This window comes from Corylus avellana, chromosome ca9 (genome assembly GCF_901000735.1).
Source record: "Corylus avellana chromosome ca9, CavTom2PMs-1.0".
Taxonomy (NCBI): domain Eukaryota; kingdom Viridiplantae; phylum Streptophyta; class Magnoliopsida; order Fagales; family Betulaceae; genus Corylus; species Corylus avellana.
In genome coordinates this window covers 17,074,280-17,092,675 of record NC_081549.1, presented here as the reverse complement: position 1 = coordinate 17,092,675, position 18,396 = coordinate 17,074,280, and the positions used below count along the sequence as shown (strand labels likewise).

The 18,396-nt window shown below is 35.7% G+C and overlaps 2 protein-coding genes and 1 pseudogene across 3 annotated transcripts; 2 read left to right on the top strand and 1 right to left on the bottom strand.

Moving 5' to 3' along the window:
• Positions 1-210: 210 nt before the first annotated feature.
• LOC132191271 (uncharacterized) lies at positions 211-5,231 on the bottom strand. 2 transcript variants are annotated; one of them, XM_059606215.1, is made up of 8 exons: positions 4,967-5,231; positions 3,551-4,048; positions 2,490-2,655; positions 1,573-1,867; positions 1,124-1,196; positions 965-1,055; positions 795-874; positions 211-690 (listed from the first exon to the last, which is right to left on the bottom strand). In XM_059606215.1, exons 1-8 carry the CDS (start codon positions 5,054-5,056, stop codon positions 382-384), a joined length of 1,602 nt encoding a protein of 533 aa, XP_059462198.1. In that variant the 5' UTR covers positions 5,057-5,231; the 3' UTR covers positions 211-381. The 2 variants fall into 2 exon arrangements, with proteins under 2 accessions (XP_059462198.1, XP_059462199.1); XM_059606216.1 differs by having other exon boundaries at positions 599-690; positions 795-867.
• Positions 5,232-12,501: 7,270 nt separating this feature from the next.
• Positions 12,502-15,068, top strand: LOC132191889 (small ribosomal subunit protein mS80 (rPPR6)-like). The gene has a single exon (XM_059607011.1). The coding sequence runs from the start codon at positions 12,988-12,990 to the stop codon at positions 14,713-14,715; it is 1,728 nt and encodes a 575-aa protein (XP_059462994.1). The 5' UTR covers positions 12,502-12,987; the 3' UTR covers positions 14,716-15,068.
• A 73-nt stretch (positions 15,069-15,141) lies between these two features.
• LOC132162385 (protein argonaute 6-like) lies at positions 15,142-17,983 on the top strand (annotated as a pseudogene).
• The last annotated feature ends 413 nt before the right edge of the window (positions 17,984-18,396 follow it).

Below are 18,396 nucleotides of genomic sequence, written 5' to 3'. Positions count from 1 at the left end.
TGTGTTCTAAAACAATACTGTCGAAAAAGAGGAGGAACTTCTGCAGAGATGCTAATGTGAAGTAAAGTTCTAGTTACTAACAGTGACCAAACTGTCATCAGATTCAACGCAAAATCAAGCTATTTAATAAATCTGGCCCTTTTTTTTCCCATTTGCTTGGGTTTCTGCTGTGAACTTGATGGGGTTGCGGTAATTCCACTTGTCCTAAAGTAAAAGGAAATATAGAAGAAAAACCAGCAAAGGGATTTCTTCCAGATTGTTATTATATTAAGAAATGCACTGCATAAACTCAAATTTACAAATGATATGGTATTTATACAGCCAAAACCCTCCCTTATGATGCCACCACATATGGCATTAATGAGTCTAATATATACAGAGTCAGCTGCCATGAATGGCTTCAACATCTCCTCTTTCACTTGCATGGTGGCGAGGATCTGTCTGAGATTGGTCTGCAATCAACTCATCTCCTCTTTCACTTACATGGTGGTGAGGATCCGTCTGAGATTGATCGGCAGTTTCAGTTGATTGTTCTGGCTGCGCCACCTCCTGAGAACCATGTTGATTTGACTCAGAATGCCACCTTTTCCTCCAGTTCCATATCTCAACAAGAACAGAATGTCCACACATTGTAACTCCGAACCCAGCAAGTGTGGCAATAAGAACAGATAGAACGGACTGGATGTGAACCTGTTGATCCCAAACAAATATATGAGACACTAAAGAGAGAGAGAGAGAGAGAGAGAGAGAGATTAACAAGCCATGACATAATCAGTAATCAAAGAATCCCTTACCAGTGAGTAAAAAATATGTCCGAAGAGAACTACCAGACCAAATTGAAAGGCTGCATAAACCCAGACATATCTTCTGTTTACTAAACACAAATTTCACAGGAATCAGTATAACTCTCAGATGACAAGATCCAAGCACAAAGGATTGATGAAATACAGAAAACACAGCCTACCCATTGTTGTGGCTGTCATGGATGCTAGAAGACCCAATATGCAGGAAAATGGGAGAGATATAGCTATTGCACCGGATCCCAATTTTGAAATCTGTCCACATGATGATATTAGGAACTCAGAAAGCTGGGAAGATAGCAGTTGGAAGTCACTAAACTTACCAGTAGCTGCTCTAGAAAAGAAAAATAAGCAAGCATGCTGACAATAACAAGAACTGGAATATCCTGCCATATCCTGAAAAAAAAATTGCATTAACTTTCAGTTATATTATCCTGGAAGATGATATTAAACAGAGTTTAGGCATAAGTTACAGACCATTTAATTTGGCATCAAGTTAGAGATGGCTAACAACAAAGCGATTCAAGTCTTTTCAAATTGTTTACTTGTCAACTAGACTTAAACCTGATTTAGAACGAATTGCTCAATAAAGGTTTTGAACTTGTAGACCTAAGTATAAGACAAGGTAAAAACTAAATACAAATCGTCTTTAGTTAAATGATGAATATTTGTTTGGAGAAGTAGCAGGAAAATTACAAAATAGATGAAAATGGATAGACAAATCAAGGATATCCTTTCCCTCCGCAATGCAGAGTGGAAAATTTATACTTGCCTATATCTAGCAACCTCAGCTTGCTGACCACTCTCTTGCCAGTTAAGAGCCTGAACAGTTTGAATTCGTAGAAGGGTGACAGATAGGTTCTGAACTTCTTGCTTGCAAACATCACATATTTTATTACCTTTTATGCTAAACCATTTTACAGCACATTCTTTGTGGGCCAAAGCAAGTTCGCCTTTGCAGCTACATTCCATCTTGAGGGACTCGGCACCCTCCCCCAGTTCAACGAGGCAGATTCTACAAACAGCTTCTTCTTCAAGTATATTTTCACCCTCATCATCATTTCCATCTGAACCACAAGACTAAGATAAGGCATAGGTTGGTTATCACACCTCACAAAACAGAGAAAATCTGAAACTGCAGGCAATTCATTTCCTAACTCGTGGTTTGTGGATGATTACCATAAGGATTATACTTGTGTCAAATGTATAGAACAATATACCATGAATCCTGATAAAATAAAATAAAATATACAAAACAACAATTTATCAATCAAGTCTTTCATAGGGCCACAAATGTACTCATAGTTGGACTTTTTATACGAAGACAGCTCTGTCACAATGTGCCATGAATCCTGATAAGGCAGCAAAGAATTAGATTTGTCATGTTGTTAAATGTATATGCTACTTTTTGGTGCTTTTTGGTGAACCATATCGGAGTTAATGTCTTGCTGCCATTTCTGGGATTTGGAGTTTGATAACAACCTGCTGAGTTAACTTTGGCCAATTCAACCTGCAAAGGCCTTCTATTGATTTTCAAATAATGTAGTTTGGACATAACAACTATGAAGATGGGGAGTGGGGAGGAGGTTTTATAATTTGTGGACATGCGATCAAGAATAATAAGATAATAAGTTTACAATCCTTTTCCTGTCAGGGAGAGAGAGAGAGAGAGAGAGAGAGGAAATTTACCAATATCATCTTCTAGGGATGGGTTTGCCATTGTCATGACAGTCCCCTCAGCCTTTTGTGGAGTGGCGGGAATTACGCGAAAACCAACACGTACAGATAGGCTTCCTTCTTTGCAAAGCTCGGGAACTGAATGTGAACGAGAAATAGGTCGCTGGGCCCCTCCTTTCTATATAGCGAGCAATTATGTAAGAATGAACAAGTGGAAAATACATTGGAGGTACATTGAAATGCCAAATTATGACGTCAAACAAGTAAATAAGCTAGTTAAAAGAAAATAAATTAATAAACTTTTCACAAATGGGAAGAAAATGTTCTACATTGGTCTGAGGTGGTGGAATATATAGTACAGAAGATGACGGTGAAGTCAGGAAACAGCTTGGCACACTGCCTGCCTTACCAACCATAAATGTGCTCAACAAATTTAAATTGTGGAAGTTACTTGGATTTATGAATGACAAAGAAGTTTGGCGTCGACCTTAGATACCATCAAATTTCAGCGAGTAGAAAAAATTTAAGCATGTTAATGATAAGAATACAAAAGCCTGAATGTCCTGAAATTAGAAGATTTGCAAATAGTTCAAGGGTTAAATTCAATCAACAGAGGCAACATTCAATTCAATCACAAACTATGTGCTCTGTCACTGATCTCCACAAATTTAAATGAAAGACAAAGAACTTTGCTGTTGGCCTGGAATACCATGAAATTTCAGCAAGCAAGTAAATTTGACTAAGTAGTGAAACTGAAGCACGTTTACAATAAGGTTACAGCAACCGATGTCCTTAAATCATGAAATTTGCAAATGGTTCAGGGTTTAAATGTGATTTCACAATATACTTGAGGCTAATCAAATAAATTTTTACATCTACAAAATAAATTTGAGTTATAAACTTTCAATCAAAAGTATAAGATGCTGGATTGGGACCTCAAATACATATTACAATTTTCGGTCACAATAATGCTTGCCATCTATCATGTTAATTTGTAAGAGAACCCAACGTGGTTATTTAAAGTATTCAACATAAAGTAATAGTTCTCAAGCTAGCAAGTGGCTGATACTCACAACAGAACTTAATGGACTGGTCATATTCCCTCCATGCATAGACTCTGGATTTGAGTGAGCAATTGGAGTTCCAGGTACAGATGATGCTCTATTCATTTTTGGTGTGAATAGCTTTGTAAGAGACAATGTCCTTGAAATCCGACGCTTCTCCCATATTCTTGTAGGTGAATCTCCTAGTGCTATAATAGCTTCCTTCTCAATGTCTGAAGTGCTACCCTGACGTTTGAAACTTAGTTTTGGAAGAAGGCTTTTTATGGTTAATTTAGTTTTTGATGGTGAGGGACCTGGGGACCAATTAACTTTTGCAAAGCTAGGGCTGGGTAATGGGGAAAAATTTACTCTTTTAGGAGTGCGACTTGGTGTTTGAGGCATGTTTATTCTGACATAATCCTCCCTGGCATCCTCAATAAATATCGTTGGTTTTTCTGATTCAAAGTAATTTGGACTCTGATGGTGACCAGGTGGGGTTTCTTCAACTATTTCGGTTGAGTGTTCAACCTATGAAAGCAGGAAAAGAACAAAAAAATCCTTGGATCAGCAGAAAAGCAAATCACTCATTTAGCTTTTGTAATCAACCAAACAGTAACACAAGAATGTCAGCAAGCATAACATGTCTCATACATGGAGAAATTACAAATGACCATTGAGATGCATCAGTCAATTTAATTTGTCCCAAATGACAACGCTGCAAATCATTTAGGAAAGACCAAAGGGCCATGAATTGCTAAAATGTGAAATATTGACAAAATAATTTTTCCTTTTTAAATTTATGCCCCTGTATAAAGCAATATAGAGATGCAGGGTTCATGTGGATTACCCCAAATAGTCAATGAGAAGAAAGAAAAAAAAAAAACATAGTTTTTCTGATGCATGAACTAATAAATATGACACATCCAGCACAAATTCAAGTAAGAAAAATCTGAAATAGTTCGATCACCACTTATCCCAAAAGCTTAAGCTTATAGGAATGTATGAATTTAATCATTTAATTATATTTTAACAGAAACAACCAGAACTTACATTTTGCCTTAATTTTGAAACATCTATGGCTTCAATCCTTAGAAACCTAAATTTGTCAGAGAATTTAAAGAAGACCCACTAATATATATGTTGTTTAGCTACGTTCAACTGGAGAAGTGGAAGAAACAACACATGAAAAGAATGGGACACATAACAAACTACAGGATCCACAAGTACGAGAGAAACAGAGGAAATTGTAATTTATGATAAACGAAAAAAGAAAAAGAAAAAAAAAGAGGATTCTGGGATATGGATAGTCGGATACCAATCCCAAATTAGTAAAAAAAAGCAAACCCCATTTCCAATTTGGTGAGTTGAAGCTATGAATTTTAGTAGAAGCTAAAGAAAAGGTAGAGACAGAACAGAGGAGGCAGCAGAGGAACCAAAACAAAGGACCTGTTGAGTAGGAGCGTCGTCCATGGTGGTGGTGGTGGTGGTGGAAGCGCTGTGATCCTTCAGCTTAGCAAAGGGTTCTTCATTCTCCATTTCCGGCGAAAGAATTTGAGAAGAAAAGGAGGGAAGAAGTGCAGGCAGTGAGGAAAAGCGAGAGCCAAAAACACACTAAAACCCTTTAGGGACCATAGCATTAGAGAAATCTGAAACAGCAGAGGAGGGAAAGTAAAGGAGATATGTGTGGGACAAGTGGCTCCTCAGAGTTCGAGGTGGCGAAGTGCAGGTGAAACTGGAGTTGTGTGTGTGTTCTTTCCTTTTGCATGGGCCCCTGGCTTCGGAGACGTGACGTGTCACATGGTCACACGGACAGGAACCCGTTTCGGAGACGCGACAATTTGGATACTTTTATGGTAGTTTTGAAATGTTTTTTTTATTCCTGATTTGAAAAAGTAATTTCATATCTTTTGAATTAGAATATTGTGGAGCCAATACAACAATTAAAACGTCAGCACATGGTTCCTAAGAAGTAATCCAATCAGTTTGGATTATACTTAACAAAGCGGGATTACTAATTTGAATCTTCTTCTTCATTTTTGTGCGAACATATAAAAAAATAAAAAAGAGTTTGCCCATTTAATATTTTAAATTTTGATCTATATTAAAAAAGTATTCAGTGTTTTAATTTTTTTATGAGAAACTATCCACTAAAAAGTTTAGTTGACCTCTAAAGGTATGAAGAATCACAAGTCATTAAGGAATAAACGAAAGAATCACAGGTCATTAAGGACTAAACGGCTTAACAATCCAATGACCCATAGCCCCCGCCAACAATTAGGATCCAAGTGTACCATCCTCGAAGGGATGTCACCAAGCAATCATTTCTCCTTCCACTAGCTCAGCTAATCGAAGGTCAATGCCAAACTACCACTCCTAATAGATTGAGGGAAAGAACCTCCACATCGAGTAACGACTTGTTGGCGGGACTCCTTCAAGCCCTAAAGAGATGTCGGCCTATACAACAAGCCCCAATGAACCTCAAGTATATAATTTAACCCTTAGCAAAACCCTGATAAAACGCCCTTTTAAAGTACTCTTACTAACTTGGGCATTAGGGTGGCTTCACCGGTGAACCCTTCTAACCTTTTTTCTCTCTTGCAAAACTCCTCTAAAAAAGGTAATTTTGAGGTCGTTGTAGAGCTTTGTATCAATATTTTGAAATTTTAAAAAAGCAATCAAAACCATTAGAAAAAATTATTTTAAATTCTTCACATATGTTGAGTTGATACCAAGTTCAAATAAATAATAATGGTAATAACAATAATGAATCCATTAAGTACTTTGACTATTGAGTTAAATGATAGAATTGAGGAATAGATAAGTGCGGGAGAGGGATAATTCCACTAAATACAGATGAAAAGGTCAATGTGGTTATGTTTCATTAGAAGAAAACGTGTGTGGGGGAATGATTTTGACGTTTTGATTATTTTTACTAAATTAAATAGTTTTAGAGCTTTTGAGAAGTATTTCTAAATTAGCGTATAAATATATTTCATTTTATCGAATATATTTATTTAATCGTGTTGACTTTTTGAACAAAAACAATTAATAAACACTAAACATATCAATTAGTTCCAATCATTAAAAGAAGCGTGCCATGTAAACTAATCATCACTCGCATAACTAAAGAATAAGAGAGATAATTAAACCAAGGTTTGGCTCTAAGAACATTCTTATCAAGCTCTTTAAAATTCCTCTAAATTTTATTTTGAATTTTTTTTTTTTTTATTTAACTAGTCACTTTTTAAAACTACCAAATATCAAACTCTTTAAATATTTCTCTACTTTAACTAAATATTATTTTTTATTAATAAATGTAATTGTCATGAAACTCACTTACTTTGATTTCAAGCGAGAGATTTACCAAAATACCACCCCAACAACCAAAATGCCACCGCCCTTAATCTTTGATGGGTGGTGGTTTGTTTTAGCTTGTGATTTTTTTTTGGTTGGGGACCATTTGTAATTGTTTGATTGGGATGGGGTGTTTCATTGTTTGATGTAAAGAACTGAGTTCCAGCTTTCTTGTTGGTATAAATGGGCAGGGATAGATCCAGGTTTCAATTTAGGGAGGGACCAAGGGCTAAAATTTTTTTGGAGGGGACCAATTGGTAAAAAAAAACATTAATATTTTTTTTTTTGCCTAATTTTTTTTTTCTTGTGATTGGGGGGGGGGACCAGGGCCACTTCCGGTCCCCCCTGGGTCCGTCATTGTGTATGGGTGTTTAGTTTGTGTTTTGAATGAAAATTTTATTCATAATAATAATAATAATAATAATAATAATACTATTAAAAAATAAATAGCTTTTGCTATTGGTGTCTTTATATTTGGAGAAGAGTTAAAGCAAATGTTAAATTTAACTTTGGATAAAAAAAATTGTTAAATGATGTTTTTTGTGAATTTTGTTAAAAATTTAGAAAAATGTTAAATATGAAGAGTTTGACGGGGATGCTCAAATAGTGAAGGTGATTATATTTTCATCAAGTCTAAAGTTTAAATTTTTTTAGTGTAAATAATTTTTTAGAGCCACGCTCGTGGTGAAGTTGAGTCTTACATATTTCCTATAGGAAGCGCCTTGCACGGGTCTAAAATTTGTCTGTTAAGTATTAATACACGAAATAGATAATTAAGAGAGACAAAAATTTGAGGGGATTACTCATTTGGCTCTAAATATTTGGGTGTGTGCTGAATGCTAGCTTATCGACATTAAATATTTTGTATAAGTAACAAAATGCATGTCACTTCATGCAATTAGTATCAACTTTCTTTCTGTAATCATTACTAATGTATTAAATTAATTAATATTATATTTAAAGAAGAGACATGTGTGGTGTCATTTTCTTATTTATTTATTTATTTTTGTCTAAATTAGTTTTGAAAAGATCGGCTAATGCCTAATGGCCCCTAAAAATGATCAAATTGTTTGTGTATAATATTTTGCCCCACGATTATTTATTTTGTGATAAGACTGACAGTTTATTTTGTTCCACGATTTTTTATTTTTTTATTTTTTTATTTTATTAACTTTAAATTCATTCATGAGTACTTTTGTCTTTTAGGTTGAAAATTTTAAGTTCATGAATTTACTATATTTCTTTCATATGTATACTATAAACATAGTATATAGTATATAATTAAAGAGTGCACCCCATCCCAAAAAATAAATAAATAATTTTTAAAAAAAAATAATAATAAAGAGAGCACCCAAAAAAAAAGAAAGATTTTGCTTGTACTTTTAGGGTTAATAACTTTTTATGGGATGGCCGAATCACCCCCAGCCACCCCTAGTTTGACCTTAGGGGTGGTCCAGCCACCCTCAAGTCCGGTCTGGTGGTGGTCGAGCCACCCCCAAAGGCCAAAAAAGAGGTGGTCCCCCATGGCCCTTAAGAATGGTTCGGACACCCCAGATTGGCCTTGGGGATGGCTCAACCATCCCTAAGGTCAAATTGGGGTTGACTGGGGGTGGTTTGACCACCTCCATAGAATTTTTCAAATTGAAAGTGGTGATTCGGTATTTTTCAAAATCTAAGGTATTAGTTTTGTCATGTTTTAAAACCTATAAAAAAAAATTAAAAAACCTAAAAACCTAGGTACCAAAAAAGTTATTAACCCGTACTTTGTTAAAAAAGTTTTGATGTTTAATAAGCGAGTAATTTTCTATATCAAAATTAGGTTTCTCTCCACTCGTAACATCATAATTCATAAATCTCATATTTTTTTAAATGATTAGATTTGTTTCATTAACTTAATTTATGAGGATTTGTGCAAAGAAGACAATGCACCCATAAACCTTGTTAATTAGTGCCTGATTGTTTATTAATATATTTTATCGCTTTTATATATACGTAACTCTAACAGCCACCATGCATTGATTAATGGGCATCGGTGAATCTCCTCCATGGGCCCCGACTCCGACGGGATGATCCATGTTGTATTTCCCCCGGCCAGTTGCTTACGTAGTCTATATCCTCAGCTTTGAAAATCTCTTTGTTTTTTCAGCGGAGGTGACGTGTACAAGATATTAATTGGATAGGATTAACGCTTAATGATACAAAATAGTAGTGCTAACTAACCGGATCATCTATGAAAATTATTAATCAACTTAAATGGGCCTATAATATAATATAATCTAAGCCAACTTCTGTGTAGATCAAAGAGTTACATCGATCCCTCTATATTTATATTTGAAAGAATTGTTTTCTTTTAATATTTATTTTGTTATAAATATATACAAGTGGCATGGGGGGTGTTAGCTTGAGAATGTCAAACAAGAAATAAATATTCCCAAATTATTGAAGTTGCGGACACGTAAAAGAAGGGTAGATTATTCTTTTTGTTTTTTTACTATTATTCTAGAGTGCAGGCGTGCTGCATGCAGCCATACATGCATGCATGTTCTGCCTTGGCTATATATATATAATTTAAGGCCAATTTTTTATTTTAATTAGGCCTAATTTTTTTTTTTCATAAAAACTTAAGGCCCAATATAATAAACTCATGGTAAAATAAGACCAATTAACCCAGAAAAGCAAATATTATTATACTTAAAAAGAGTCTATCTATCTATGCATCCGAAATTATTTGATATTGAACTATCATTTTAACCCTACCTAACCACCCACTTTCTTTCCTTTATTTTTCTTTTTCTCTTTTCTTCTCCACAGCCGACATCCTCCCCTTTTTTTTTCTTTTTTTTTTTTTTTTCTTTCCTTAGTTTCACTCAATACAGAATGTGATGGAGAGAGATGAAGAGAGAGAAACATGTGTATCAATGAGGTAAAGATTCATAAAAAAAAAATTGATTTTTTTTTTAAAATTTTTATAATGTTTATTTATGTGCTTGTTTTTTCTTGTGGGTTTTGTATGAGTTTTTGTTAATTTTTTTTTGGTGGGTTTTGTTTGAAACAGGTGTACGTATCAAATAGGCAAGGATTCATTAAAAAAAAAAAAAATTGATTTTTTTTTATTGTTGTGTTTATTTTTGTAAGGATTAATAAAAGTGAGAACTCTAAATATAATAATAATATTAAAATAAATATTATTTAATTAATATATAAATATTAAAAATAAAAAAGCCCCAATTAAAAATTTCGCGGTAGACTCCCAAAAAACATTGAATCGGCCCTGCATCCGGTTTGACAAAGGAACCCATGATTAATATGATCATCATCATTTCATAGAAAAATGTTAGCAATTAAACGGTCGTATCTAGGAACGGTAACAATTGTTTTTCCGTACACTTGTTGTGTATAACAATGAAATAGGTAGGTGTTTATCCATTTTTATTGCTAATGAATCTGGGATATGATTGTCGCAAAATCATGACAAGTTTTTATTTTAATATATTTATTTTACTAATGAAATCCTACTAGATATACACGGGTTTCACGATATATATATATATATATATACACATTATTACATCCACCAAAAAGAGAAGAGATAAGTTAGAGAGAAAGAATTGGAAAAGAAAAATAATTAGTATCTCCTCCAATCTTATATAAATGAAATTTTACATTTGAAGTATGGGCTTATAATTTCACATTTGAAGTATGGGGGAGACATGGATCTTTTTTTGTCAGTGGGGCCTGGGGGGCCCAAAACAAATTTACATGGGCTCCCCCCAAATTCCAAAAGAAATTCATGAGCTTCATAAGCCCAAACCCAAGCTAACCCCACCCAAAAACTTTAAAAAAAAAAACAAAAAACAAAAAACAAAAAACAAAAAAACAAACAATTTATATGGTGATTTGGTAAAAAAGAAAAAAAAAATTATGAATTTTTTAAGCCGAAACTTAAAAGCTCCTAGACTAGACACCAAAATTTTATTTATTTATTTATTTAAAAAAGGTCATACGAACAATCGACCTAAAAAAAATTATATAAAATGGTCTCTCAAAACATGACATGTCACGGTTACACACATTTTTCACGTGGTTCTTTAGAACTTCCCTTCATGTTTGGTCAATTGACTATTCCATTTCTGAAGAATATAGCTTAAAGACTCCATATAACACATAGAAGGTGGGGGATTAAATAGGTGTTTACAAATATAATGTAGAATTTAAAAATTAAACATCACAACAATCACTCAATTATGCAGTACAATAGAGAATGAAAATTTTGCATCAGTGAAATAAAAACAAACCACAAAATATCAATCAACAGAAAAATTTTGGTAACGAAGTGAAAACCTATTGAGCATTTCAAAGAAAAACCATAACGAGGTGACAAAGTCCAGTTTATCTATCTATTATAGAAGAATGATAAATTATAAGTTGTTCACACTTATAAAACATTTATAGTTGACACATCATTGTACTAAACAAATGACCTGCTTGCCCGTTATTGCAATAATTCTATTAGAGCCTCCAAGCAATTGTTCTATTTGATTTCCTTTATTGACGTCGTTTTGATTTTTTTTGTAGTTAGCAGTTATTAGAATTACTAACTACTAACCATTGATTAATCACCCACGCGGGTCAATAGGTCACGGTCGACCCACGGCTGGGTCACGTAAGTCAGCTGACCAACGTGGGTCACGGCCTGACCCACGCTGGGTCTGGACGAAAGCCACCCTAGATGCAACTTACTTCTTTCCCGCGCAGAAACAAAACCTTGATCCAAATTGCTGATCGCAAATCTCTGTTAATCGGAATTGTTGTTGTTCATCGTCTGAAAAATATCACAAATTTATAATCACTGGGCAGTGGGTTCTTCGATGGCCATTTCGTCGGAGTCTACAGCATCCAGGTGGGTCATCAAAATCTTTTCTTTTCTTTTAGGGTTAAATACTCCATACCCCCCTAGGGTTTTCTAACTTTATTTTTTTCTCCCTGTGGTATCATTTTTATCACATGAGGTCCCTGTGGTTTTGATAAGTGACCAAATTAGTTGACCGTTAGTTGACTGTTAGGACTGACACGTGGACCAATCAGACGTCGACACGTGGCACATATTTAATTTTTTAAAATTATTTTTTTAAAAAATTAAAAAAAAATGTATTTCGAGCCACCCCCAAATGGCCAAGAGCCACCCCCTTTTTTAAAATACTCTGGTACGTACTAATTTTTTTTTTTAAAAAAAAATACATTTTTTTAATTAAAAAAAAATACATTTTTTTTTTAATTATTTTTTTTAAAATTTTTAAAAAATTAAATATGTGCCACGTGTCGACGTCTGATTGGTTCACATGTCAGTCCTAACGGTCAACTAACGGATGGACTAATTTGGTCACTTATCAAAACCATATAGACCTCTTGTGATAAAAATGAAACCACAAGGAGAAAAAATAAAGTTGGAAAACTCTAAGGAGGTATGGAGTATTTAACCATTTCTTTTATTTCTATTATTTTAACGGTTTTTTTTTTTTTTTCATTATGGGATTCTTGATTTGCCATAATTCTTGATATAGTTTCTTTGTGAATTCTTGAATTGTGTCTGTTGGTGGGTTTTTCTGGTTCCTGCGTAAAATGGTTCTCCTCCACCGGTAATTTCTCTCTTTCCGGCCTATACCTCTGCTTGTTTTCTTTTTGGATGTTATCCGGTGTTTTGGTTTTATTTTCTTAAAGTGTATTAGGTGAGGTGTCAGCATTTTAATAGAAGGCAGAAAGCAGAAAATATGCCCTTTTTTGCCACGACCGCGTAGAAGCAGCTGTCCTCTGTAGAATAGGAACCTGCTATGCGGTCTGGGCCGTCTGGCTTGCAAAAGCCAACTTTTGCAGCAACCAATAAAAGAGGTACACCTAAGCTAGATACACTTAATAGAATAGGAACAAAAACACTTAATAGATCCATTTTCAACCTCAACGCCTAGACCTAAAACACGTCCCTGCCCAACGCACAACCTCAACGCCTCGCCCAATCGCCGCCGCCCCTGCTGCACCGCTGTTCTTCTCCTCCAAAACTCTTCTCCACTGTTTCTCTACCCCTTCTTCTTCCTTTAGCTCGTGACAGCGAGGAGAGGATGTGGAGGTCAGTGGTGGCAAGAGCTGCTCTCTCCAGTCAGGCAGTAGCACGGAGCTTCTGTGCAACCCAAAACCCCAATGTACTTTCTTCCTCTAAAACCCTTACAGAAGCTGATTTTGACTCACATCTCACTGAAGCGGGGCAGTCTTCGGTGGGTTTTGGTGAAAATGGTGATACCCAGTTGGAGAATTTTTCCGATGCGGTTGAGATTCCTGGGGTTTTAGATAGGGATGCCCAGTTGAATTGTTCTGCCTCTGGGGATGACGTTTTTGGGGACTCGGAGCAATTTGTTCATGCTCAGTGGGATAGTTTTGCCACTGAGGGTGAAAATAGTGAGGCTCAGATTGAAACTGTTGCTTCTGGAGATGGAGAGGGGGAGATTTTCAAGATTGATGTGGAGCAGTTGGAGAGTTTGTTGTCTCTATTACAAAGTAGTGTTGATGGGTCTTTGGAGTCGAGTCTTGATGTCATGGGTTTGACTCTACATGAGGAGTTTGTGGTGAAAGTGCTTGAAACCCCAGTTGTTTTGGGTGAGAATTTGATTAGATTTTTCAAGTGGGGTATGAAGGAGAAACCGGAGTTTAAGGTAACTACCCGTGTCGTGTATGCCCTTGCTCACGCTGTATGTAGTAATCTTAAGAGGAAAGATGCATATGCTTTGTGGGATTTGATTAAGGAGATAGGTGAGAAGGAGAATGGTTTATTGAATGTGGAGATTCTCAATGAGTTGATAGCTTTGCTTTCGAAGTTGGGTAAAGGGAGGGCAGCATTAGAGGTGTTTAACAAGTTCGTGGATTTTGGGTGTGTCCCAAATGTGGATACATATTATTTCACGATTGAAGCACTATGTAGACGATCAATTTTTGATTGGGCTTGGTCTGTTTGTGAGAAGATGCTCGGTGCAGGAAGCTTGCCTGAGAATGAGAAAGTTGGTAAGATCATATCTTGGTTTTGTAAGGGGAGAGATGCTAAGGATGCCCATTCGGTTTATTTGTTGGCGAAGGAAAAGAACCAGTACCCTCCTCGCTCTTCTGTTAATTTTTTGATCAGTTCGCTCTGTAGGAAGGATGAAACTGTGAAATTAGCTTTGGAAATTTTGGATGACTTTTCCGGAGAAGCACGGAAATATGCGATTAAGCCATTTTCCACTGTGATTCATGGTTTGTGCAGGATGAGAGATGTCGATGGGGCAAAAGAGTTGCTTTCTAAGATGATTGCAGAGGGCCCGCCCCCTGGAAATGCAGTTTTCAATTTGGTTGTCAATGGCTATTCCAAGGCTGGAGATTTGGGAGAGGCTATAGAGATTAAGAAGCTGATGGAGAGAAGGGGATTAAAACCAGATGTGTACACTTATACTGTTATATTGAGTGGTTACGCAAATGGTGGTCACATGGAGGAGGCCTGTGAAGTCTTTTTAGAGGCAAAAAAGAATCATTCTAAGCTAAGCCCTGTGACATACCATACACTCATTCGTGGGTATTGTAAACTTGAAGAGTTTGACAAGGTTTTGAAGTTGTTGGGTGAGATGAATGATTTCGGGGTTCAACCTAATGTTGATGAATACAATAAGTTGATTCAATCTCTTTGCCTTAAGGCTTTAGATTGGGAAACAGCAGAGAAGCTGCTAGAGGAAATGAAAGAAAAGGGTTTGTATCTCAATGGGATCACAAGGGGTCTCGTAAGAGCAGTCAAGGAGATGGAAGAGGAGGAGCTGGTGCTGGGTTAACAAGTGTAGAGGCCGAAATTGTTAGCTGGTTGTTGGAACATGATTTGAAGATCCTGATAGGCCAGTTTTGTAGGGTTTTTCTTTTTTCACCCTTCTTTTTCCATGACATAGAAGAGTGGAGCTTTGTGGCCGACTTCTTTGAAGGCATATATTCTTTTTCATCAATCAGATTGACAGAGAAGCTTCATTTATTTTTCTTCTCTTTTGTTGAGTCAGTTTTTGTGTCTTTTGGCTTACATTCTCATGGGAAGCCTTCCTATGTACGTGAGGAATATGCCTTCTACAAGTTATAAAAGCAATGGCTGACGGCTGTGGTTGCATTGCAGCAATGCAAATTTCAAACTTTTGTTTAATTTATTTCTCGTCATTACAAATAAAGCAGTCTATAATTCATGTAATCTTGTTTTCTATTGCTAGAATTGAAAAATGGATCGAGAGCCAGAGGGCACACATGTTGAGCCAATTATTCACACAAATTTAGTCCACTGTGAAAGGTCTACTAAGACGAAAATTAAAGCAAGTGAATGAAACAGTAAAATAACATCTTAGGTATGTTTGATAAGAAATTTCTAGGGGTACTCCCGAGACAGTAATTTTAGGGCACCTAGAATGACAATATCCCCCTCTGGGTTATATATACATGACTCGCTCTTACCTATATTTTATCAGTCCCATGCTTTGTTTCTCATGAATGAACAATCTTAACAAACTCCTTGTCTTTTCATCTATTGGAAATATATGCAGCTTCTCATTCTACAAAGATAATCATGTATTCATGTGCTTATACTTCAGAAGTAATGAGGCCGTAATGGACATTTGAATTTTATTGGATTTTCTTGGTTGGCATATATTGTAATCTAAAATCCTTGCCAAATCTATTGTCTTGGATAGCATTTGGTCCCTAACTTAATTCAGTTGTTACCTGACTTGAGACAACGTGGACTTCCTGGTTGGAGCTAATGCCCTGTTTATTTGTTATCACTTATGATCTATGAGCATATGTTGGTCTTCTATGTTATTGTTATGAGGAGTGTATTTTTTATTTAAATATTGTCTATACCCCCTCTTTGCTCTGGGGAGAAAAGTCTCTACACTGTTGGTCCTCTGCCACAGAACAAGTCTGAGTTCCAAGTGGTGCTTGAGGAGTCATTTGGAAAACGGTATACCTTTTTCCATAATTTCGTCCAATTTTCATTTTGGAGTTGATTTTGTTGTAAAATTTACATGGCATTTCTTGTTGTGCAGTAGCGAAACTGTGATTCCTGATGACTATCAGAGCCCCAGTGGCACTGGTAAAAAGTCAAAGCGTTCTTTTCGGTCAAATACCTTTAAGGTGGAGCTTGGTTATGCTGCCAAAATACCCTTGAGGTCCATTGCTCTTGCCTTCAAAGGAGCAGATGTTGATAATAATTCTCAGGATGCTTTGAGAGTCCTCGATATTATACTAGGGCAGCAAGCAGCAAGCAGCAAGCAGCAAACAGGTACATCTGTTTCTTTGTTGTATTTCTCTTTTACTTGTTATTTTTAATACACCATCTGGAAGCATATTCATATTGCTTTTAGAAGTAACTTTCTTGAACTATGGCTGTTGAATGCATAGGGGTTGCCTTTTGGTAAGACAATCGATTTTTCACGATGACTCAAGGGACTTAACTGATGTTGGAGGAGGAGTAAATGGGCTTCGGGGGTTCCATTCCAGCTTTCGTCCGACTCAAGGGGGCTTGTCTCTTAATATGGGTATGATTCTTTTTTCTTGGTTCTTATAAACTTCATCATAACATTCTTCTGTCAGTTGTCGATACTACTGCTGCTTTAATTTTTTTTTTTTGTGCAGATGTGTCAACAACAATGATAATAAAACCTGGCCCTGTGATTGACTTCCTTTTAGCTAACCAAAATGTGCGTGAGCCTCGCTATGTGGATTGGTTAAAGGTAAAAAGCTTCTAAAAAACATTGTGTTCAAGATTCAAACTCTCGCGTTAGATTTTCTCTGAATATCCATCTTGTGATCATTTACAGGCTAAGAGAATGCTTAAAAATCTTAGGGTTAAGACGAGACACCGAAACATGGAATTTAAAATCATTGGCCTGAGTGAGAAGCCCTGCAATCAGCAATAGTATGTTCTTACTTCAGGAAATTCTCCCCCACCCCCCTCTTATTTCCTTGTTCTTTTACACTTTAATAACTTCCTAACTTTGGTCTTACTTTGGGCTAAGCTTTTCAATGAAAGTGAAATGGTGACTGTGGAGATGAAGGGCAAACTAGGGACATTACTGTGTACGATTATTTCACTATGTCTGTGCCATAGAACTCGGGTATTCTGCATACCTGCCATGCCTTGATGTTGGCAAGCCCAAGCGGCCCAACTATATATCTACCTCTGGAGGTCTGGAAATCTTTTGCTTGATATGATGTTGGCATTAGCTTATTTTAGTTTTAATCTAATATATATATATTTTAAATTTGTGGGTGATTTAGCTCTGCTCGCTAGTTTCACTTCAACGGTACACAAAATCATTATCCTCGATGCAGAGGGCATCTTTAGTTGAGAAATCTAGACAGAAAGCTCAGGAAAGAATACGTACACTGACTGATGTAAGTATTTGCCTTGACACCTGACAGAAATTTTTTTGCTTGTTTTGGATGATGCAATAGTTTTGCTCACTTATTCTGGCAGGCTGTGAAAAACTACCGGTATGATGATGACCCTGTGCTTACTGAGTGTCGTATTTCTATTGAGAAACAGTTGACACAGGTTGATGGCCGTGTCCTAGAGGCTCCAAAGGTTTGAATTTGTTTCTTTTGTTGAAAATATATATATAGAATGGTCTCAAAACATGACATGTCATGGTTACACACATTTTTCACCTACTTATTACTGTTCTTTAGAACTTCCCTCCTTCTTCAGTAAATCGACTATTTCGTTTCTGAAAAATATAGCCCAAATACTCCAGTATAACACCTAGAATGGAGGATTAGATAGGTGTTAACAAATATAATGCAGAACTTAAATATTAAACACCACAACAAGCACTCAATTATGCAGCACAATAGATAATGAAAATTTTGCATCAATGAAATAAAGACAAACACAAAAATATATTAATTACCACACAATCAATAGAAGAATTTTAGTGATGAAGTGAAACCGATTAATGTGAAATTACGAGTTGTTCACACTTACAAAATATTTATAGTTGATACACCATTGTACTAAACAAACGACCCGCTTGCCCATTACTACAGTAATTCTCTCAAAACTTTTAGACAATTATTCTGCTGGATTTTCTTTATAGAAACTCCTATGGCTGAAGGTTCATAGTTTGTAACTTTGTGTGCCTATATATATATATATATATATATATTTACTCCAGCTCTGTCAATGTTGAAATAACATGAACAACTTTAAATTCTCATATCTTGAATAACTTTTTCACTAACTTAACCCTAAACTTAAAGCTTACAAGTAAACATGTTTTGACACTAAATTTGTCAATAGTAAAAACCTAGTAGTTTTTATTTTCAATTTTCTCTTATCATGCTCCAACTTTCTTTCTTTTCTTTGCAAGCAAAGAATGCAAAAACCTAAAGAGGACTAAAGTTTAAAGATGACTAGACATTTGATAAATCATCTTCCTGTTTTAGTTTTAATTTTCTTTTTCTTTTAGCAAATCCTATTA